Raw genomic sequence first — 24,554 nt, forward strand, 5'->3', positions numbered from 1 at the left:
CACATGAAATGTGATCACCCACACTAGAGATTTAGGGTTTTTTATGATGAAGAAACATTACTGTAGCAAAAGTACCACATCCAAAGCAGCGCCCAGAACAAATTCCCATGTAGGTTCTTGTTAAAGAAAAGGCAGGGTGTGAGGAAGCAGCTCCCTCCGCTTCCCCACTGAAGGAGCCCAGAGCCCCTCACCCCGGGGCTGCACAGTGGGCTCCCCGGCACACGGTTCCCCTTACCCCAGGAAAGCTGTTGCCCGTGTTTAATATATCACGGCTGTGGACAGATTTAGAGGAGCCACTGCCTGTGTCCCGAGGCAGAAATGGGACCAATCACAACTTGTGGGCTGCTGAATGACAACGGGAGTCCTGCCTCTGAAACTTTTGTTCTTTCTTTCCCCTTGAACTACTTCAATTGTTCCCACAACTTGGTCACGGACTCGGGACAAGTTGCCAGAGAGCTACAGACACTTCCCGCAGCCCAGAGCGGGCTCCTCTGTGCTTCACTAACAGCCACACCAGAGGTAAGCAACCTCTTTCTTTATGCTTTTAATTCTTACAGCAAGGCACTGTAGCTGTAGTTTTCTACAAAAACTCTGCTACTCAAATTAACAGCTGGTTATAATTGCTTATAAAAAATACGGAAATGTAGGCATTACAGCTCCGAGTCAAAAATACAATGCTGTGGGGGATGTATTTTAGGGATAATAAAGGCAACTGAGATTTTTCTACATGCTGGTGAGGCACTAGCTGTCCTTGGGCAGATGATTTACACAAGTAGCAGTACACCAGAAGGTGAGAAGCTTTCATTATCTTCCTCAGACCTTTGCCTCTCCTCTTAAATACTTTTTTGACGTTTAATATAAAAAATTCACAAGGCAAGTAATTCAGTTAAAGATTCGTAGAGACACTTTTGTTTCCCCAAAGCTGTCTATCCACAGCCCACCAAAGATAAAAGCTCTTCCAGCACTTAACTCAGAAAAGCATTTTTCTGATCTAGCACATTGAGAAAGCAAACTTTTTTTCTATATGATGAAAAACACACCCTTAAGTAAAAAATATAAACATTTTATAGCAACACCAGAACTGAAATTCTATCATGTTACTCAAGCTGCAGTTCAAGCTACAGAATTCATATAGCATTCGTGCTGTGAATTCCTTTAAAGGTGTGTGTTTTCTCCTTCTGGTCATTGTAACTGCCAAACTTATCCTAGAATGCTTCTAATATCAAATCATTTAGCTAGGATTTGTAACATCATGAAATGAATTTTGAATGCAGAAAGTAATCCATTCATGTCCAACTAAGGGAAGCACATACACACTGTACAACAAAACACAACCCCAGCTTTAAAATTACTGCAAACAAAAAAGAGTGTATCTCAAACAGTAACAAGTCACAAAGGACATTTTAATATTAAATATATGAACGTTTTTAAAAGGAGTGTGATTAATGAATGTTAAGGTCCTTAAGGAATTTCTCCTCCTTACATTTATGTTTCCCCTTCCCTCAACTTGCACCTTACTACTTATGTCTATGTAAGGTTCTGGTTTTAGAAAAGACAGACTTAATATAGACCTTAATCTTGTGAGGCGTGTTTTCCCCGTTAATGAACAGACACACCTCATTCCTTTTCCTACTGGTAGGTACCAGGCAAAAATATATGCAGGTGCTTGGTTTTGTGCTCAGCAGCCTCCTGTCAGTTTTGAACAGACAAGCACTGGAAGTGTCTGGATGTCCTGTTACTCACAGGGCACACAACCTGTTATCAAGTTCTCTTCAGGCTGTTTCCAGGAGGCAGAAGCAGCACTTCAGCCTCCCAGTGCCTTCAAACCAACGCCTAAGGCAAACAAGATGATTGAGAGACAGACTTTTGTCAAGGCTAAAGTTTTACAGTTTAGTTTGCATTTATTCTACCATGCAGAGAATGCTTCTCTCCTAATACATACACTGCATATATCACATTGAGTTTACAGCAAATAACAGTTTTCTGGGTTTTTTTGCCACATTTGTCAAGACAATGTTACCTGTGTTTAGGGAGATTCAGATCTCTGCATATACCACGTTTCTATTTCAAAATATTGCATTTATTTTTCATCCTCTTAAGAGTTATATTGTATAATATGAAACTCACTAAAATCAGTTTGTAATAAGATAGCATAAAGGTGATTTTCACTGATTTTTTCAGACCACCAGCAAACAAAAATGTGTGGGATACACCTACACAGCTACAGGAACAGCTTTTTATTTGCTTTAAGATTAATTTTATTAATTTTATTTGCTTTAAGATTAATTTGCTTCAGGAATATCCCAAGTAGATAAACAAAAAAATCCCCCAGGAAAGTAACATTATGTTCTTTAAACTACAACACACTTTAAAACTACAAGACTGCTTTTGCTTTCTAGAGATTGATATATGGCTTAAGAGGACTTTCGTGGCATCAAGTTACTTCTCAGAAGCTGAATTTGTGTACTATATTCTTCTCTCAATCAATGCCATGTTATTGTCCACGAGCTGCTAAAAATGTTACTGTTACTCATTAGGCAAACCATCTGTTATGTTTTCCATACAACAACACAACTTGCAGCATGCCCTTCCACTTCCACCTTTTATACATCCTAGATGAATTTCAATTTGCACTCTAGTTCCAATTGCACTTACTCCTTTTCCTATTAGCAAGCAGTGTTATAAAAATCATCAGATCCTAAAACCAAACTTGAAACTTCAACAAGTCAGGCAGTCAGTCCGTGCAGTGGAGGAAGGAGTTAATTTCCTAAAAGAAGGTTACTGCTTAAAAGGCAAATCATGTCAAGAGATGGAAAAAAGTATACAGTTATTATATGTCTCATTTTGATTAGGGGAACACATGAGTACGGAGGCTAAAGCACCTGCCCCAGATCCCCCTGCATGGTCCTGCAGCAGTTGCAGGGAATTTGACACAGAGTCAAAAACCAGCCCAAAGTATGAGCTAACAGAACAGCATACAGATTAAGTCACAGTTATCCGCAAGGTATGCGGATAACTTCCAAAACTCAAAATGCCAAGCCTGGCGTCTTCAACTGTTCATCAGCGTAATGTCTTTGTATCTACACTTTTTGCATTTTCATGGGCTCAAAATACAGGTAAAGGCTCTTACTGGCAATCTTGCTTCTACAACAGTAAGAACACCAAAGCTAACCCAAAGGGTTGTTGTAAAAATAATTAATAAGAGAGGGGGAAAAAAGAATCTAAATTAAAGCAAGAGGTTTTTGCTATCCTCTCCCAAACATGCGAAAAGCATTGACACTTCAGTACCAGACATTAAAACAAAAGGTAAAAAGACTGATACAATTTTAGAGTTTGCTTTTCCTATTATCAGCACTTCCCAAACCCAGAAGTGAGCTGGATTGTTCCTTCTTCCTTTATCCCATAGAAATGTTTTCTGCAGGGGACTGAAAAAATTATATTCTACACCACAAGTCAGTCTCTAGTTCTCTTCAATGACTTAATGTACTCCAGCTGCAGTTTTCTATTCCTTTGCACAATTCCTTGCTCTTTTTCCACATACCCACTCTCTTCCTCTGCTGCACCACTGTCTACATTCTTGCCTTCACCCACCCCAGTCTGTGTTTTTGACTTCCAGCCCTTTATTTCCTCTTTCATGCCTGCCTCTTAAGAAATCAAAACAAAACCAACACCACAAGAAAAAAAAGCAAGCCAGCTTTCTGTTTTCTCTAGTTAACCTTTTGAATTGGCTAACACCCTTAATACCCTTCTTCACTGACACAACTGCTTAGTGCAACTCTCAGCCTAAAATCAGAATAATCAACAGAATTCTGCACCCCTAGTATAAATAAATACAAAATCCATCTGCTGGGGTAAATCCTAGCAACTCACCTCTAGACTACTTTGTTCTTTCTACAAAAATACAAAATTAAAAAAAATGACATACCTTTATAAATCACTTCTGTACTTGAAAACCTGTAAGCAACTACTATTTTATCCTTGGAAACTTTTACTCGCTGAAGTGACAACAGCAAGACCCTCTAGAGGTCTTTAGAGTCAATTCACTCCCTTATCACCCACAGTGAAAAAGGAGAATTTTCAGACTTGGAGTTCTCAACTGCAGTGACTGCATACCGCCAATGAGGAGGTATTTTACAGCAAGGTTCAAAACAAAGCAATACAACTTGGAACAAGATATATACATTAACAGAGGACAGCTAGTGAACATGACACAAATGCCTACATATCAACTGCAGCTGCTGTGCACAGGCAGAGCTTTAAAACTCTGCAATCTCTTCTCCTCTTGGGGGGACACAATCCACAGACAATGGTGACCAAGGGCTCCAGGTTCAATTCAACTGACAGCATTCTGTCCTGCATGCAGGGTTCTCCTTTGGTTTAGCATTCCACACACAAATCTTTAAACAAACCTCCTCTGACCATGCAGAGAATGCCTCTTTCTGCCTAGGAGTATCACACTGCTCACACCAACAGCTACAGGATTCTCTTTGGCCAGGTGATTTTTGGTAACAGCTCTGAACACATACTAGACCAAAGATCACATAACTTTATGGGACTTTTTGCATCACTATGTTTATGGTTAAGACACTTATTTTTAAGTTATGAAACAGAATACCGGATTTTGGGGACATCTTATTGTAAAAATCTATGCAATAGACAGTTACGCAATATTACTTTTTAACAATGCCTTTTCAGGGTTCAAATATGTCAAACCTCTTCTATCCCACTGATATCATTGCTGCATTTAGTAAACATATGACAGGAAACAGGTCTTGTCTAAAATTGCTGTGGCATTTTCAAAGGAGCCAAATTTATCCCATGTGACTTCAATGGAGTCAGTGCAGTTGCACCAGGAACAAGTGCGGCCTACAGCTTTCAGCTGGGTCACATATCTCCTCTCATTGTGAAGGACACCCAGGAACAGAGATAAAAATAACCTAATACAAATCAGTGAAACAGTCACATGTCAGCAAAGAAAGCAATAATTGTGATCGGTGACTCATTTTAGGGCAGCAGGCACAGTGGATCCCCTACATAGTAACATGCAGGGTCAGCCGGGTGACCCTTCCTGCAGATTTGCACTGTGCACAAGTCAAGCCTTTCACATCCATTAACACCACTGGATTAAACACACAACTGCACAGCAATGCAGCCAACAGCTGCTCTTGTGTAATACTCAGTCTTGTCACACAGGAGTAACACTGCTTGACTTTAAAAAAAAAAAGTCAAATATAGCTTGCCCCTTTGCTGCACTTTCCTTTCAAGAAGTGGTGTGTGCATGCATGATATTTCCTAATGTTAATCTAAAACACAGGCATGGAATTGAAGAGCAGAAAACAGCTGCTATTTTTGGCAATGATCAGCCTTCATTTCAGTGTAATTATTTTTCAGGTTGTCCATGTTGACCTTGATAGCCACCCATATGCAGCTGTGTTACTGAGTCTGTTTCTCTTTCCGCACACTTTAGGTGGGTGACAGCATCATGGAGGATTAACATGCAAGGTATGTGTTTATTAGTTGAAGCCATTCACTTCTAAAGACAAACTTGTTGAAATAGAGAAATGGAATTTGCTTCCTTCACTTATAAGAAAACTTCTCCCACAGACAAACTAGATAAAACAACACTTCGGCATTTTAAAAATTTCCAAACCCATGAGTTTTGAAATCAATAAAAGCAAGTTACTCTGTTTTGACCTTTCCTCATCTCTTTTATATAGCATTTTCTAGCTGTAAAAGGTATGCATTTTAACTTACAGCACCTTCCTTTTTTTAAAATCCTTTTGTATCACCTGTCAGGTCATGTATGTTCAAACAGCTCATGTCAGTGTGACAGCTGAACTGAGCTTTCTGACATATTGCCTGCTCCCTCAGCAATGTCAGCCTTTCCAAAGGAAGAATATATATACTTTTTTTTCCCCTCCCTGATGGATCTTGCCATCTCTTCTCACCTGTGCTGGCCTTGCATCTGTGATGCCCAACCAGCTAATACTGACTTTTACAGAAGCATTTCCAAGCCACAGGTCCTGCCCCGCGAGTCCTGCAAGTGAAACACATGCAGCAACACAGCAGTACAGCTTCTTGCACAGGTGCAAAAACACATAGTACATATTATACATAGGTAATATGTACTATATGTAAATATGTACTGCTGTTCCAGTCCTGCTGAGGGCAGACAAGAAGACAGTTATGGTGTTGTAACAGGTCACATAGAGCCCAAAGACTAAAGGTTGCACGCCATGTGCATTAAAAAAATGACATAAGTTGTGATGAAGTCATCCTCAGGAAATACTGTGCTCTGTGCAGTTGCACAAGCCGGTTACACAAAGTTTTCTGTACTAGTGTCAGTCTGTTAGTAGCTCACCCACTGTGCCTTGCATAGAAAAGCATAAACAGCACAATGCGCCCAAGCCCATACTGAGCTGGAGAATGAATGTGCCTTCAGCCAAATCACTTGAGAGTTGCTGTGCATGTCTCGCTTTTACTGCACTTGGGACTGGCAGTGACCAGCAAAGAGCTGAGCACAGTGTACTTGGCAAGCACTGGAACTGCTTAAGTCACTACAGCAGAAAGTCACACAGAGCTGAAAAATTATAGTCACTATGAAATTATAGTCACTATGAAAGTCAACTGTGAAGTTCCCATTGTGTGTTTCATTAGTAATAAAGATCAGCTATAGCTAAAAACATCAGAACAAAATCCGATGTTCAGTTTTGAAAAATGTCATTACATGGAATCCTGTAAAGGCATTAAAATATCCATGTGTAATCTGGTTTCTTTTAAAAATCTCCCCCTTAAATACCAACACTGCCACTGGCAGCACACCTATTCTGTTCATACAGCACTATCTGACTCTGCAGTCCGATGCAGAGGGAGTAAAAAGAGTCTGAAATTCAGATACTTCTGTTTCATTTTAAGGTTGAGTTTCAGCCACATCTAAAGAAATCCATGGTCAACAAAGTATGTCTGATTCAGTGAGGATCATCATGTAATTTGGGGAGCAGACAGCTAAGCAATGGTTTTCCTTTTTGTGGTATACATCAGTAGATAGGAATTTCATTTATTGCAGCCACCCCCCCCACCCCCCGGAAAAATACCACCAAACAAACAAAGAAGAGGCCTTCTGTCAAATATATCACCCTGATATAACTTCTTAAGACATTTATGGGCAAGTGCAGTTTTAGTAGTAAAGTTTGAGAGCTGTATATATCACCATCTTGAAAACCAATTTTCCACGTTGTGATAGCACCTGCAGAACCCACCTCATTATGAGCTACGCAAGCATGTATCAAAGCCAGCCTCTTCCCATGGAGGGTTCATAGTGTAGGGTTTTATGCCACAAATATTTATTTAGGGTTTTTAGACAACTGTGCTTCCATTTGCCATTACCTGAAGTAAAACTCTCACTTAAGAGACAAAGTTATATACTTTATACATATATACATTATATACATACATCATATATGCTTTATGTTGTTCCTCATAGCAGTCCTCTACCATTGCAACTACATTTTGTAAACAGATAGTCCTAAATGTGTAACAACAACAAAAAGTAGTCCTTACTCTGTTTTGTCTGTCAAGAAATATACTACTAAAATTCCCTATAGCAGTGATACATAAGCTTTTAATTACACACCATAAAGAATTTTTAGTTGGAATGGAAATGCTTCAACAAGATTTCTTTTCCTCCCTTCCAAAATAAGATACTGGTAAATCAGATTATCTGCCTGGGTTAATAACAGCCAGGCAGTGATATCCAGATCTCCTGGCTGAAAGGTCTGTGACACCAGCCGTATCACCAGGCTTTCACATGTGCTTGAACTTCAAATAAAGCAAGAGAGTGGGGTGGGTATGGAAGTCAGCCATGGCCTTTTCACAGACTGAAGAATGGAGAGATTAGGATCTAAAGCAATGATCTGGGTAAATTCCACATATCCATAATTTCCATTTTATAGTTCCTCACCACTACTACGAAGCAGGTGCTCAGTAGGCTTCAGGAGGAAAAGCACAACACAGCACAGATCACAACTGGAAAAACAAAATGTAAAAAATTTTGTTTTGAAGTAAAACCACTGTAATGGCAGTCTGTTTACATCAGGCTTTTTAGAAGTTTAAAATAGTCTCCATTTGCATTCATCAAAACACTTGACTTCTGCATTTCTAACTCTTCACTTTCCTGCTTTCCCAGCTCCACAAAGGCTGTCTAAAACAAAAAGAGAAGATAATAGGCACTTTGCACTGTTCCTGACAACTCCTCTTCTCTCCTGCACTCCTAAAACCTCTGATTTGTGCCCTCTGCTTTCTTGTTGCCATGGAGAAGGTCCAATACATAACCCGCTCTGCTCTGCGGAGAGCCTCAACTATTGAGATCAACCCACAATCACGCCAAAGGCTCCAGGAGCTCTTTGTGAATTTCTGCCTGATTTTAATTTGCCTCTTGTTGATCTGTATCATTGTGATGCTCCTCTGAAGCTCCAGCACTTCTCTGCACTGTCCTCTAGGAAAGTCAGCCCAGAGGGAAGAGCCACCTACACCTGCAACTCCCAATGCACGGATCCTCTCGCGAGAGGGGCTGGCACTCGGACTAGAGCTGTACGCCAGCCCTCCCGCTCTTCTCTTACTACTTGCTACATGTATTAAAACCACACTTCTGTGCAGAACAGTGTGTAGAGCCTGTCGTTACAAAGCTGTGCATGACCTAATTTGTCTGTCTGAACCAAGAGATGTCTTTCTGAATGGGGTAAAGTACTGGCTCTTCATGGAGTTGGTAAGTTCCTCAATGTTGTAGCTAGATCACACAAACAGCAGCTTCACTTTTGGGAGGCCCGAGTGGTTTTAGGTTCCTCTGAAAACCCTTAAACCCTTCCAGAGGATCCAAATTTGGTCCATGTCTGCCCAAAGAGCTCCATGCCCACAGCCCTCAACACATCCCAGGAAAATTGCTCTGCTTAACTCAAGGCGTTCCATCTCTGCATTATAAGCTGAAGGCATCCAAACTGAGAACAAACCAAAAATCTCTTCTAATCCAAAAATAACAACTGCTGCTTATGCTATTCTCCCTAATTAAGGAATCTTATATATACATATAGGTGCATATATGTATATACTCACACACAACTTGGATCTGGGGGTGGAAGAAAAAAAAACTACTTCATTTATAGTATTATTCACTAGATACATCTCTACAGAACTAAGTGACATCTGGAAAGTTCTTTCAGTATGGTTTAGCAGAAAAAAATTGACACTACTACACTAGTATCAAAGATTTAATTTTCTATAGTCATTTAACTGACATGACAATTGGCACAGCTCAGAAATAATTATCAAAGTTCTTAATATTTGGCTTCAGACAACTTTATTATGGTCTGCTGTACTTTACATAATAATCTCTTTAGCTTAAAACCACAGAAAACTTGGTACTTGCCAGTGTCACACAAAGTGGCTTATATGTGATGAGGTAAAGAGAAAGGTTTAGGTCACCCTTACTGCTGTGATTGATGTTTATCATACAAATACAAGACACTACCATCTTCAACTCCAAATGCCTGTTAGAGAACAAGCACATATTTTCCTAAAATCAATAATACATAAATAAAATTAATTACAAATGATTATGCATAGGAGGGAAATCATTGCAGAAATATCTTTTCAACATGTAAACCACAGTCTAGACACATAAGAGATGAAGTTTCTATTCCAGCCTTTGTCAGTAACAAGACTGAGCAGTAGACTTCCAACCATCCTACAGGTTGCTGTTTTTCAGCCAAATTCCTAGGTGCTTTATGCAGTTTTCAATTTGAAAGAAAGCTCAAGAATCAATAGACAGAAGTCAAACAGACATCCATTTTTTAAACAGGCACCCTTCCATACCACTGTACACAAGCAATCCTATTGATGAACACAGAAAATCAAAACACATTTACCTTAATCTTGTATTCGGCCTTCAAGACTTAATATTGCATGAGTAGAAGTTGCCAATGCACAGGTGAGCCGGAAGGGAAAAAATCTTTGGAAAAACTGTTTTCGATAGAATGCAAGCAAGTGCAGTGGTGATTCACTTCCTATGTGGCAAATATATATGCTCAGACCAGACCTCTGAAATAAGGTTAATCACTAGAGGAAATCACATAGCTACTGTATAAGGATTAGGGGAGGTACTGATGAGATCGGCAACACCACCCCTGCTTGCAAGTTGGTATGCGAATTATATTGATTTAAACTGTCCATGTGAATCTCTATTTCCATTTCATGCATTCTGACCACTCTCACAAATGCATGAGATTTTAGTCCGTGAACTTTCCCTATTAATCCGTGTTCTTAAGAACACAGTGCACTTCATAGTGGGAGAGGGCAGAAAACCAAAAAATCTCAACTTACTTATTCTCTTTTTAAATCTATACTTTTGTGATGGATAGGGTTTCCAGTTTTAATTTGCTTTGGAGGTGTTTCAAAAGACTTCAACTGGAAATAAATAACAGTTTTCCAGTACTGAAAACTCCCTGAAGAAAAGAGGTGTTAGGAGCAGACTATCAACACATACATTCTGTGGACATGTTGGGATTGTACTTTCACAAGCCAGTAATACAGGGTGTTTCAAAAAGATACCCAATTTGAAATCACTACTGCTTTGAAATTAGATCCATCTTTTTGAAACATCCTGTATATACAAGTTAAAGTAAAGCATTGCTGAAAGAAATTCAAAGCCTCACCCCCCCTCACAGAAACAAACCAACCTCTTTCCTCTTATGTACCCGAAAAAACATTATTTATTTAAAAACAAGAAATAAACAAGAACAAAACAAGGTATAAATAAACTGGAAGCCCTACTGTTACTTTACAGCAATGCAGATAAGTTGCATGTACTGTATGATTCATCTGTGTCTTAGGGTTCTGCTGATCTGAAATGTGCTGCCATCCTCTATGTCACTCAATGTCAACTGAACCCAGAGTTTGAAAAAATAAAACCTTTTGTATATAGTGCATTCTCTTTGAATACTTATATGGGCTTTAAAACTAACATCTACTGTATTTTTATTTATGAAAATGACTGCTTGAAAATATATTAATGCATAAAATAAGATACTTAAACACAATTCCATTTAGAAAGAAGCATCCATTCTATCATCTACATATTAAAGTTATGTGAAAAAGACCTAGTCATCACACAGCCTTCTGGTTCTTTATACCTCTGTTTATTCTGTTTCAGTTTTCAACAGTAATCTTGCCTATTTCGTGATGTCCAGATCACTTACATGTACTTAATTCACACTCACCAACTAGTGCACATCAGCAATCCTAAATAATTTTATGAATGTGTAATCTAAATCTCACTACTTTTATGAGCCATAATAAAAATTCCAAATACAGCACGTAGCTTGGATTAAGTTTTCATTTCTCTGTTCCACTCCACCCAAGGCTACATCTTTCTGCTAAGTTCATCTTACACACTCATAGTGAACAAAACCAGCAATTTTCCACTGGAAAAGAGTTGAATCAGGAACAAGAATACGCTGGTTTTAGAGATATCTCTTCAGCCAGCTCTTCAACAAATATTGATAAACCTACCCATTTTTCTCTAAGTGAAGACATGGCCCATTTCAGAGTCAGTCCGTAAGGCATCTTAGAGGACAGCAGGTACTTGCATTTCTTTATTAACTTAAATTTAGAGCAGAAAAATGAATGTATTCGTTTAGAGAGTATTCTTGGTCATGTCTGGAAGCATACTAATATACTCCAGATTACACACCAGATATCTGTATTTCCATGGCTATTTAATAAATAGTGTCTGTCAGAAAACAATTAAAAAATATTTGTGAAGTCCTTCGAGATCCATATATATTTTCAATTTAACAACAAATGCAGTCCTTTTAGATTTGACCTAGATGTTAAAAACTGGAAAAAAAACCCAAACAAACAAAAACCACCACAACCACCACTTCTTTGGGTTATGGAAGGAGATGAGTGAACATCGCTTGTTCACTGCAAGGATTAAAACCAGAACCACATATTTATGAGGACTACTTTAAAAACTGATGCTCATTTCAGTAAGAACCCTGGTGTTTTAAATTATTTTAAATAGGCCCTAGATTAATTGTAATATCTGACAGTTAGTTTAGTCAAACTGTTTGCTTTATAAGCTTGTCATTTTATTTAAGATAAAAGAATGCCAGTTCATTTTCTGCATCAAACTACAAAACTATAAAGCACTGCCCTCTTGTGATCATTCCTAAAAACTTACCTCATTATTAAAAGAAAGTTTTGGCAGCATTTCACTGTTAGGGCTGACTGGTTGTCTTTGTTTCTCTCATTTATATATATATTTCTATATATAAAACATAATTGCTAAGTTACTAATGCTATCTTAAAACAAGCCGTTACGTATGTGCTATTAAAAGCGCTAAGGATGCATCCCCTGCCAGCGCAATCCGGATTCTTAATAAGGTGCTGGCAAAGCCGCGATGACTCGGGCCCAGCGCTGCTGGCAGAACAGAGCGCTGCCTCCGGCACTGGGCCGTGCCAGGCCCTAGAACCAGCCCCTAGAAGGGTAGGAAACACTCCTGGTCACAGAGGTACATTCTGCCCACATGAGTAAAGTTTTCTCTTCTGTACGACTACAGAGAGCTTTTAAAAGAAGGGAATTTTCAACAATCTAGTGCTGAAATAGATTAAGTCTTGAGAATAGCCATTCGTTTGAAAATCAAATGGGCCTGAAGAGTACCACACACATAAAAACTGAAATAAATTAAGAGCCAAACTGTATAAAATTCAAGTCCTTTCTCCATTAATCAGTCATTCACAAGTTCTTCAATAGTGAAATGAAAACTATCATTAACTTTATTTTGTTTATTATTATTTTTAAGGCATTTGGAAAAAAAAAAAAAGTCCTGTACAAACATCCAATTCTAGTTACTGCAAACAAACATTTTTCTTAAGTGGGACAAACTAAAACCAGGTAAACAGCTGAGGACAGAATGAAATTCATATAAATCTACATTGCTGATGACTGAAGGAGCAACCCAAAGCTACAATCACGAGTGTGCTGCAAGCACAAGAGGGCGGACTGACACACATTATGGATCTCGCTAACAACAGAGGTCTCAACCTGATACTCAATTTTCTGCTCATAGTCTTGGTTCTGGTGCTCGCATTTATCCTTGTGAAGCTGATGTGAACTTTTATGCAGTTCTGGTTCCTTCTTAAATCTTGTTTTGAAGGCTTTGCAATGATAATGTAAACACTTCAAACTATCTGAATATAAATATGCAAAGACCACAGAGACTGGAACAATTGAAGAAAGTGTTCACATCCCGATTTTATCAGAAAGTGGTCCTAAAAGTTGCACACAGATACATACCCGACACTGAATAAAGAAAGCATCTAGAGCTACTGAGTACATTAAGAAATCCAAGGACGTATCAGCAGTTACTGTAGTTTTTTCTCACTGCTACAGCTTACTTTTAAAATATCTACAAAAGACCTGCAGCCTTCAAGGAACGTCATTTCTGCAAAGGGGACTACAGAAATCAAACTTTTAAAATGGAATTTCCATAGAACGTGTACTTCATGAGAAATGACACAGATACAGCAGGAAAGCAGAATGAAATACATTCACTCAGTTGACAGCACGCATTAAGTTATCTGTGGATGGCAAAAGCAGAGATGACGTTGATGGGAACAAGGATATCCATGAAACAGAGATAAATCAACTTTAAATATGAAAGCATAATTATTAGTTACATCTTTTTTCATACCTATGGCTCACAGCAACACCTTAAGAGCCAGAAGCCATTAGTCTTACCCAGCAGTATCAAAAGAAGCTGTCAAAACAACTGAAAAATAACCCTTAACAAGGGTTATTATAACTCTGCCTACAAAGCCCTTAACCCCGCCATGTACACAAGTAGTAGGTGTGCGTGCTCAAACGCAAGAAGTGGGCTACGTCCTTAGGTTGGATTTACCACTTAAGCGCAGGTCAAGTGTGCAGCGTGGGAGCCGTCAAGCCATATCTGACACACCACTTGCTACATGCCAGTACAATCACCCAGTCCACATCTCGTCCTCACGTTAAGCACACAACAGCAGTTTCTTACAGGACGTTCTTCTACAGCCCTTTGCAGGAGGATGCTCTTTCACCACGGGTCCCTGGGAAGGACAGTGACCTGGAAGAGCTCACTTCTGCTGGAGTTACTTGCCCAGAAGGTACCTCTACACACCTGAGACATGCTGGGAAAGATTGGGGCCAAACAGCTTACTCCTGGCATTCGTCTTTTCCAAGTACAATGTGGGAGCCAAGTACACCCACACATATGCACTGTACAGTAAACTTAACACAATACACACAGAGCAGATGTTGCTCCTGGGGTGCACAAAGCCCCAGCTTCCAGCTCGCTGCTGCCAACAGCACAGCCCTGATTCCACACATACACTGTTGATCCAGCACTGCTCACGATTGCTGAATATCATACAGAGCTGATCTGCTCATGTTCACACTCATGATTTCTAGATCATTACTATTGTTGTGGGATGCTACAGTTATCTAGAGGAAACCCATCTAAATTGGATCTACAAACAGACTTTTCAAAGGAAAAAGCCAGTTTGTGTAGGGAAACAAAGTTCTACCATTAACAGGCATCCACATTTCACTCTGTGCTGCCTACTCCAAAGCTGAGGCAACACCAGCTGGGCAGCATGGATGGTCTCTCATCTGCCCTGAAATATGTCCAAATAAACATTTAAAATAGCTTCTGCAAACTAAACATCTATAGCTTTCTTATATTGTTATAGTAATATCAATTCCTGTCTGCATTTAGAGCAGAAAGCTCTGCACAGCTACATCTCTGTAAGCACTTTGTCACTTATTTTGATCATCTTGAAATATTCTGCTTTTTAAAAAAATCTGTAAATTTATATACACGGGATATATGTAGTAACAGTTACATAGTTATGTATTATTTAGGAGGATTTCTGCTAGTTTTTTTTACATAGATGGCACAAAGCATACCACAACCACAGAAACTTGATATGAAGCCCACTCCAGTCTGAAGAGGAATAAAAACAGTTTCCCCAACAAAATGGCAACTCATTGATAACTGCTAAGGCCTACACAAAGCTTATTGTCTGTATGCTCTCCCGTATATTCAGAAATTTTCTTACCTTAGAGAAACCACTGTCACAATTTCATAGTGAAAATTAAACAAATGAGTTAGCCCTGACAAAAATAAAAACCACATATTCCTTTTTATTAAGAGGAGAAAGATGAGTCTACTGCCACCAACAATCACTTCCAGATGCAAAATTACATACAAAGGAAGTCTATAAGAAACTCTGCCATTAGCAGTTAGAAACAGGCTCAAGATGCAACACCAGCCTCCTCTCAGCCAGCAATGAAAACTACAGAATCTTCCACAAATGTTGGAATACGCTGCTGAAACTGAAACATGCATTTTCCTGAGACAACACATGAAACTGGCAAAGATATCAATTAAGCAATGCCAAGGCTCTTGTTGCAATCAAGCATGGTCCAAGTTTGGTTTCCCATCATCTGCCAGCACGTACTCCAGACTAAGCCCACATACGCACTGGAACAAGTACAATACCGGTTGTTGGACTACTAACTTCACAGCAAAAGGAAAAAAAACCATAAAAGCTTAATTGTGGCTCACAGTGAATGAGTTCAGTCTGCTAACTAAAGGTGACAATTCTTCATGTTAGAAAGTTTTATCTTGCTGGAAATACGATTTCATCAAAATGTGACATGGGAAAAAAAGTTGATATGAATCAGTTTTCGTTTTCTGATCTGCCAGGATCATAAGAAAAACTAGTTTGGAGTTGACATTTAGGAATGAAATTTTCTGTAGCAACAATATTATATGAAGAATGTTGTAACTTTTTCTTTCAAATAAAGTTTTACAACTTTTGTTTACCAGTGTTCAGGTATGCATGCAGTTTACTTTCTTCTCTGTTTTGAAATGAAGATTGTTTAGTATCTCTAAATTTCTCAACACATTAACATTTAATTTCCAATAACTTTTATATACATGGCATAAACAAGGCAGTAGAGTAAACCACATACATTAAAGGAAAAATATGCATTTAAGCAATTTCCATCTGTTAGCTATATTCTGACACAAATTAGCACACCATGAAGAAATCATACATTTGTCCCATACACTTGAAAAAACAGAGATTCATCATGTGATGCCTACAACATTGTACAGAGCTAATAAGCAGATATGAAACCTTCTGAAACCCCACTTCTCACTGTATTATCTCCCACTATTTTAAATGCATGCTTTCATTTTAAACCTAACTTCTGGACTAGCATACAGTATGTACCTAGATAGGTTCAGATAATACCATAGCTAATAGGATCAGTCTTTAAGAAATGCTTTTACATGAAAACATACAGATTTGTATGGCCTCCCAGCTCAGTAAATGGGAACTGGTGTCATGCATTGTTAGCATTTTTTCCCTTGACACTGGTCTAACCACACACTTACTTACTTTGGGGGTTAAGAAAAAAGGTATTACAATGGTAACGTCTGCTGAAAGATCAGTGGTCCATTGAAGTGTATAGTGAAATATAAATTCTGCATGGAAATTATTTTCATTGAAGTATTGTTAAAATCTGTTCTGTGGAAATGCGTAGGAGAACATTCATCTTCAAAAAGCACACATAAAACAGTACACATTAGCTAGAGAAAAGAATTTTCATATACGCCTCCATGATGTTGCACAATAAGTATCTGGAGAGGATCTGCTCTGTGGTTATTTCCGAAACACGCAAATATCACACCCACAGCTGAAAAAGGTACCTTCTCTGAAGATGCGTCCTCTTGATCCACAGCATCAGCTGCAAACTCGACATCATCCAGAAAAAGAATCAACATAGCTGTAGGTCTTCTACCCAACACTCTGAACTTGCCTTACAGTGCACAGTAAAGATTTTATTTTAAAAATCATGGTTTACAATTGGAATGGAAAAGCCGCATTACAGGCCTGCTAATTTGGGGAGCAAAGTGTAACAAAAAACAACAGGCAGATGCTGAGTTCAGTCAAATTCAGACTATTAAGGAAGGAGACAATCTTAATTTTGAGAGTAATTAACCTTGAAACAGCTTTTAAGGGCTGTAATACATAATGCTTTACAGTAAACTTAAATATAAAGCTTGTCTGATTTTATAAAAATAAATCATAATTCAGAGCTTTGTGGAATAAGCTGTTTATACTAGTCCAGAAAGGCATAAAAATTTACTTGTAGACTTTATTAAGTCCAATAGCTGTTCCTGAACTATCAGTCCTCAAAATCAATCCAGAAAACTGTTGAAGTGTATTCTTGTTTCCTTCGTGATAGCTGCCCTCTACAGCTCTCCTACCAGCCTACCTTACAGATACACAAAGCTGCTTTAGATTCTCAGTTAAAGCTAAGTTCATTTTGTTCTCTACTGATGAAAATGGTGGTTTTAAAGTAAAAAGATGGTAAACTGTAGTTTTTTCAGTCCTGTAAAAACCACTGCATTTCCATCAGCATACACGCTCATTAAAGGAAGAACAGCAAAAATAATCTCCACTAAGAGGAAAAGAAAAATAAAAATGTTTCTATAGAGGTGTTTTTTCCCCCTTTTATAAATCACCATCTTCCTCTAGCAAAATCTTCTGTTTTCTGCTCTCTCTCTCTGCTCTATGTGTATATTCTATTTAAGATTGTAGTTTTCTTTGTTTCTCAGAAACAATAGCGTATCAGTTCGCAGATGCATATATGGTGATTTTGGGAGGTGGGAGAACAAAAAAAAAACAAACAACAACACAAAACAAAACACACACACCCTCACAAAAAAAAAAAAAAAATATATATATATATATATATATATATATAAAGAAACCCCAAACATAGCATAGTTGTAGTCTCATAGAATATCTCAAGTTGGAAGGGACCCATAAGGATCATCAAATCCAACTGTGTGCTCCTTTCAAGACTACCAAAGACTCAACCACAGAACTAAGAGCATCCTCCAGATACCCCCTAAACTCTGACAGGCTTGGTGCCATGACCACTTCCCTGGGGAGCCTGTTCTAGTGATCGACCAACCTCTCTGTGAGCAACCTTTTCCTAGTGTACAACCTGAACTTCCCTTGATGCAGTTTTGCATCACTTTCTCATGTCCTGTGACTGGTTACCAGAAAAGAGGAGATCAGAACATCTACCTCTGCTGTCCCTCCCACCCCATAAAGAAGCTGTAGACTGCCATGAGGTCACCCCTCAGCCTTCTCCAAGCTGAACAAACTAAGTCACCTCAGCTGCTCGGCATAGGTCTTGACCTCAAGATCTCTCATCAACTTTGCACCCCTCCTCTGGACACTCTCCAGTAGCTTGATACCCTTTTTATCCTGTGGAGCCCAGAACTGCACACAGTGCTGCAGGTGAGACCGCACCAGTGCGGAGCAGAGCGGGACAATCACCCCCCTGGCCTGGCTGGCAGTGCTGTGCTTGCTGCATACAGGACACAGGTGGCCCTTTTGGCTGTTAGGGCACACTGTTGGCTCATGTTGCTGTTAACCCAAAGCCCCAGATTTCCTTCCACAGGGTTGCTCTCCAGCCTCTTGTGCCCCAGCTTGTACATATAACCAAGACTAACAGTTGGACTCTATGATCTTAAAGGTCTTTTCCAATCAAAATTATTCTATGATTACCCTCTCCTTAAGCTAAGGTTTCTCAAAAAAAACAACAAAAAAACCCCCACAAAACAAAACAACAACAACAAAAACAGGTGTCAAGACCAGAAGAACCATTCTCCTTTCTTCATTTCTTCTGCCGTCCCTCCTCAAAGCTGTAACTTCTGGGCAGAAAGCAGAGGATGCCTGTAAGAGCCCAAGGGCTCACTGCTCTTGCACATGCTGTAACTTTCTGTTTCCACGGATCCTATTTCACAACATCTCACTTGAGGAAACAGATCACATTTCAAGGCCCATCAATGCAATTTCAAGTCATACTAATGAAAGTACCTGCCAAGGCCACCAGGAACCTCCTCCATACCCTTTGTGCTCTTAATTACTGTCAGACCCCTGTTTCCCCCCCTCACAATCTAGCAGGGGGTCAGGGTAAGCAGAGCAAAGGCTGCAGCTTCAAAGACCTCCCCTGTTTTCCAGAATTAACCGCACAGCTGACGGAATCATTGCTTCTTAAGCCAGGGGCTGGCTATACCCTGTAACATATATATCAATACTGATGCAGGTATAAAAATAAAAGTAACAAGAAAAGTTTAAAGCAAAACTTCATCCTGTAATCTTACAATCTCAAAAACCTGAAAAGATGCAGCACCATTTTATGAATTCAGCCAAAGAGATAAACAATGTGTGTGCTCCCCCTGTTGGCTCTGTCCTCAAAACACAGCTCAGCATCAACGCCTGCAGGAACATTTTTTAAATAACCATAATACCACCTGTAGGGTTTCACCTGTTTCAAACATGAAACTTTGCTTTCATGCAAAAAGAAGACACTATATTTAATCACAGAGTGAGAAAGCATTTATGAGAAGCGAAAGACAAAAACTGGCAGTTGTTTTGACCTAAATAAGAGTTTCCAAAACACTCAGCCTAAACAAAGCGTTGTGAAAGGTACATAGAGGATGATGAAAAGCCATATACGAGTGACAGAAAGAAGCAAAAAGAGCTTACTCTGAATACATATTTAAATACAGAAAGAGAACCACCAGGCACAGTAATCTGCATGCAACCCTCCCAGCCAGCCCTGCGGATGGCTGCGGCCAGCACCACATCCCACAGGTGCTCAGAAGACGTGCAGGAAGAACTGGGCTCAGCTCCTCCACAGCACCCTGCTGGTGCCCCCCGAGACCTCCTGTGCTCCCCAACACCACCGGCAGCTGCCAAGGGTCCATCTGGCAGTGCCCCTGACCCAGCCTCAGCAGTGAGCCAGCTCCTGTTACCAGCTTTGGGAGGACACCAGCAGCCTGCTCTTTCTACCTGCATCATTTCTCAATGTCAAGACTTCAAAAAGCTTAGAGAAGGATGAGGGTTTCTGTAGTAATAAAGGCGAAGTGTGGCTACCTGGAACAATGTCAGCTCTTTAGAGAGATCCTTAAGGATTAATATTAGTTCAGCCATATTAATTGACTTCAGGTTAAAAAAAAATATATATTAAGAACATGACTGAATCTTGAGAACCTCTTGAACTTGTGAGTCTTCCCTTCAATACACAATGAAAGAAACAAAAAAGTTTGAGCACAACTTCCTGTAAATTACTTTATCTTCAGACTGGAGAAAACAGGTATTCGCACATACAGCTAGACTATTTCTGTTTGAATAATAATATCCTAGTCAAACCTTAAACTGCTTTTCAGGAAGATCTACATATTCTAATCCACTTGAGATTTTTTTGGCAAGCCAAGTTTACTTACACTGGTAAAACCCAACATTTAGATTTTAAATACTTCTTTCCTTCACAAACTATCCTTTCCCATTAGGATAAGAGCTGGAAATTAAGATTGTGAGTTGTCTTGTTAGAAAGGGGTATCTGTCTCTTAAACAACATCTGATGTTTTCTATATGAAAATACTTCAAGTATGACACAGAAAACCTACATGTTATTTTCTTTAAATACACCAGATTAGCTGACTATTGGTTGATTCTAACTAACAAGCAGTAATTCAAACAGAATTGAGTTTTTAAGTCCTAGTCATAGCGATATTGAATATTCATCCTTGCGCCATGCAGGAATCATTCTTCTTTCAGTGAACACATAAATGAAGCCTCCTTGTAAATCCATTTAGATCAAAATACATTCATGCTCCCCCACTACACTGTGACCAAAAACTCTCTTAAGAGCTACTGAAAATGTTGATGAACTTAGTCCAGTCTCAGAAAGATATGCTAGTCTCATGCACACACACACTGAATCAGAGTAAACCTGTTGAAGCAAAACAAGGGGTAACGATTTTAAACTAGAAGAGGGGAGAATCAGGAGGTTAGACATGAGGAACTTTATTTTTTTTTTTTACATTGAGGGTGGTGAAACACTGGCACAGGTTGCCCAGAGAGGTGGTAGGTGCCCCATCCCTGAAAGCATTCAAGACCAGGCAAAATGGGGCTCTGAGCAACCTGATCCAGTTGAAAATGTCCCTGCTCATTGCAGGGGGACTGGACTAGAAGACCTTCAAAGGTACCTTCCAGCCCAAACTATTCTATGATAAACTGTCAGCAGATATCAGAAAAAAAAAAAATAATCAGCACTCAGGTAATAAAGAAACACACAGTAGTATCCCCAAAGTTTAAAAACACCATCATCATCACCTGGTTAAGAGGATCTGTTCACTTTTCCATTTCGTTAAAATTTGGCTGATGCTGTTCCTTAGGTATAACACATGGTGCCACACGATGGCACCAAACACCAAGCTTTAGCCTTACCTGCACAGGCTGTTCACCTCCTGTTCTAAAATCTTCAAGCTGCTGCACATGCCATGCAGCTACACCGTAGGGCTCCCCAGTAGTCCTGCAGTCCAGAGGGTTTGCACGTAACTGTTCTTTAAGCCACATTTGAGTCCTCACTGCTGGCTGTATGGGAGCTCCACCCACAGCCTGCTGTCCCAGAGTTGCGTATCGCTGTCCGAAAGCTTCACAACTGGCTCCCATAGGTTTGCTTTCAGGTAAGGCACTGTAGGTCAAGTCTAAGGCATGTTTCCTACTTGAGGAATCTGAAACAAAATCATCTTTGCTGCATGTTTCAAATTTGTATTTGCAGTCTAGTAGAGAAGATCGCCTTTTCCCCATTTCTTTGTCCTCAATTTTTAGCAACTCCATGCTATTATGCAAACAACTTGGTCCATTTGTCCTTAACTGTGATGACACAGCTTTGTCTGTACTAGCCCTGGAGTCCACTGAATGACTACTACCATCTTGGCTGAAGGTATTTGGTGAGCTGAGTTTAGACAAGGAGGACCACTTTCTTACGGGTCTTGCATCCTTCATGTCAAGAGAATTGTCCAGGGCACCCGGACTTCTGCCTCCTCCTGACCGTACGAAGCTTGTACTCCATTTTGAGCCATCGGACTTGAAAGCTTCCCTGTGTCTGGAGAGTGAAGAGCTGGCATTAGACGGCATCACATGGGCAGTGGGAATAGAAACCAGTGATCGGCTGGGCTTAAACGAGGATGTACCACTTGAAGTTGAATGATCTGGGAAGAGAGATTTATCATTTAAGTAAGTACAATACAGAACTCATATATGTTAACATCAGCGCTCAGAGGGAAAACATCAAATTCAAGGTGAAATGCAAAAATGGGAAACTGGTTTCTTGACAAAATAGGATCTTCTGAATCATTCAAGATTATGAGAATTGAAACCTATTAAAGTGGGAGATTTTCAAATCTATTTTACTCAGGTGCTATCATTACAAAAGAAACCTGTACTAAGTGGTGGCAACAGCAGCTACAGATACAATTTTCAGGCTCCAGGTAGAAGGCAGCATTCATTTCCCAGCTTGAAGGTGGCAAGCTGCATTTCTCCCCCACCCCACTTAATTTTAAGTAGCTTCTATATCACAAATGGTAGCTGTACCACAATTCGGGAGCCCTGGGTCTGGTCCCCCTTCCACTCCTCTTCTCTTAAAGGCAAAACAATTCACTAAATGTACTTTGTAAAACAGCAGTGGCTGGAGACAAGCAAGTTCAATGATGGCCTCTTGGACACCCCTTTTGGATATCACAGCCTTCAAACCACACTTCCTGTGCTGGTTTTGGCTGGGACAGAGTTAATTTTTTTCACAGTAGCTAGTATGAGGCTATGTTTTGGATTTCTGCTGGGAACAGTGTTGACAGTTCAGGAACGTTTCAGCTATTGCTGAGCAGGGCTTACACACAGTCAAGACTTTTTCTGCTTCTCACATGACCCCACCAGCAAGTAGGATGAGGGTGCACAAGAAGCTGTGGGATATCCAAAGGGATATCCCACACCCTATGATGTCCTGCTCAGTGATAAAAGTAAAAGGAAGGTTGGCTGGGGACTGCTGCTCAGGGACTGGCTTGGCATCAGTGAGTTGGTGGTGAGCAACTGTCTGCATTTGCATCACTTGTCTTTCTTGGGTTTTCTTTCACTGTTATTTTTATTTTTCTTACAATGTAATGTTAATTATTATTTTCAATTATTAAACTGTCTTTATCTCAACCCACGAGTTTTCTCACTTTTACACTTCCAATTCTCTCCCCCATCCCACGGGGCAGGTGGGATGGGGACAGAACTCAGTGAGCAGCTGTGTGGTGCTTAGTTGCCATCTGGGGTTCAGCCACAACAATTCCCCAGGTCATTTGCTAAAAGACAAGAAAAGTTTTGAATAATGTTATGTTCCATTTAGGTTTTGTGTTATTTACAGACCCAAATACAAAACTACAATACCACATAGAAACTGTGTGTAACATAATTTATTAAATCTATCCCAAGCTAAAATGTCAAGAACAGATAAATGAGTGAGGCGATATTCAGGAGGGGATGGAAGAGCGAAGTTGAGACATACAGGAGAGGTTACTGGGGACTGGCCGACAGCTCTCACACGCACAGCGACATGTGCTTGGCATCACAGGCTGTGGACAACCAGAAATAAACACCTAATCCTCTCATTAGAGGATCAGCTCCCACCAAGTCACATGGCTGCACCCTTAGCAAGCACATATTGCTCATTAAGTTAATGGCAGATAGACAGAATGAAACTGCTCTAATTAAAAGATTCCTCTGAGGTCCTTTTTGCCAAGAGTAAGACACACTCTACCTATTTCTCTCATCCTAACTTAGAGAGAACTTATTTCTTAGGGATTTGTAAACTGGTACAAGAGCTGGGGCGGGGGGGAAAACAAACTAACAAGAAACCAACACCACACAACCAAAACACCACACACAACTGCTGTAGAATTGGCATACCCAGTCTGATAGATAGTACTAGGTTCATGTGATTTAGTGAAAGCCAGAACACACTATTAATTGGGCACCCTTTCAAATTATCTATTTGACTCAATATACCAGAAAAAAGAAGAGAGCTTCCAATGTTGCAACAACTTTTAAAAATGGCAGCACTTCTTTTTCTACTTATCCAGATAAAGGCATCCTTACCCCCAACTTGCATACTCTTCCCTGTTTGGGACCAGACTTCCTCACTCCTTGCACTGGCAGAATACAAAATAATATAGCCCTACAGCCACACTCATGGTGAGAAAAAATACATTGTAGCCCCCCAAATCCAGTTCCTGGATTCAGACCTGTTTATTACATACTTGTCTTCCAGCTCCCAAAGGAGCCGGGGCTCCTAAGAAGGTGGGAATTTCCACAGAAGCCTTTCTGCCTCCTACTGAGTCACTGTCGCACCACGTACCCTCCTGTTTCAGAGCATACGCCCACACCACCTTGTCTCTTGCCTCTACCCAGCCACCTACTTTCACAGTGGCTATAGAACATAGCTATTCATACCTTTAAGATTTGACAAAACGGTCAGAGCTGGTTGAAATGGACCAACAATTTAAGAGTTAATCATAGGATGCTGCTGATGACCACAAAATACA

The 24,554-nt window shown here is 39.8% G+C and overlaps 2 protein-coding genes across 6 annotated transcripts in view; one reads left to right on the forward strand and one right to left on the reverse strand.

The window, feature by feature from the left end:
* Positions 1 to 24,554, reverse strand: part of CEP85L (centrosomal protein 85 like) — a 150,379-nt gene that overhangs the window by 50,417 nt on the left and 75,408 nt on the right. For all 5 annotated transcript variants that reach the window (XM_021294443.2, XM_065056745.1, XM_065056744.1 and 2 more), the window contains one exon: positions 21,418 to 22,184. In XM_021294443.2, the coding sequence (XP_021150118.2) occupies positions 21,418 to 22,184 (767 nt within the window). The remainder of the gene's footprint in view (positions 1 to 21,417; positions 22,185 to 24,554) is intronic.
* PLN (phospholamban) lies at positions 102 to 11,366 on the forward strand. Its single transcript, XM_013368634.3, has 3 exons — positions 102 to 519; positions 5,468 to 5,502; positions 8,186 to 11,366. The coding sequence occupies exon 3, from the start codon at positions 8,309 to 8,311 to the stop codon at positions 8,465 to 8,467; it is 159 nt and encodes a 52-aa protein (XP_013224088.1). The 5' UTR covers positions 102 to 519; positions 5,468 to 5,502; positions 8,186 to 8,308; the 3' UTR covers positions 8,468 to 11,366.

The sequence above is a fragment of the Columba livia genome, chromosome 3 (assembly GCF_036013475.1).
Source record: "Columba livia isolate bColLiv1 breed racing homer chromosome 3, bColLiv1.pat.W.v2, whole genome shotgun sequence".
NCBI lineage: Eukaryota > Metazoa > Chordata > Aves > Columbiformes > Columbidae > Columba > Columba livia.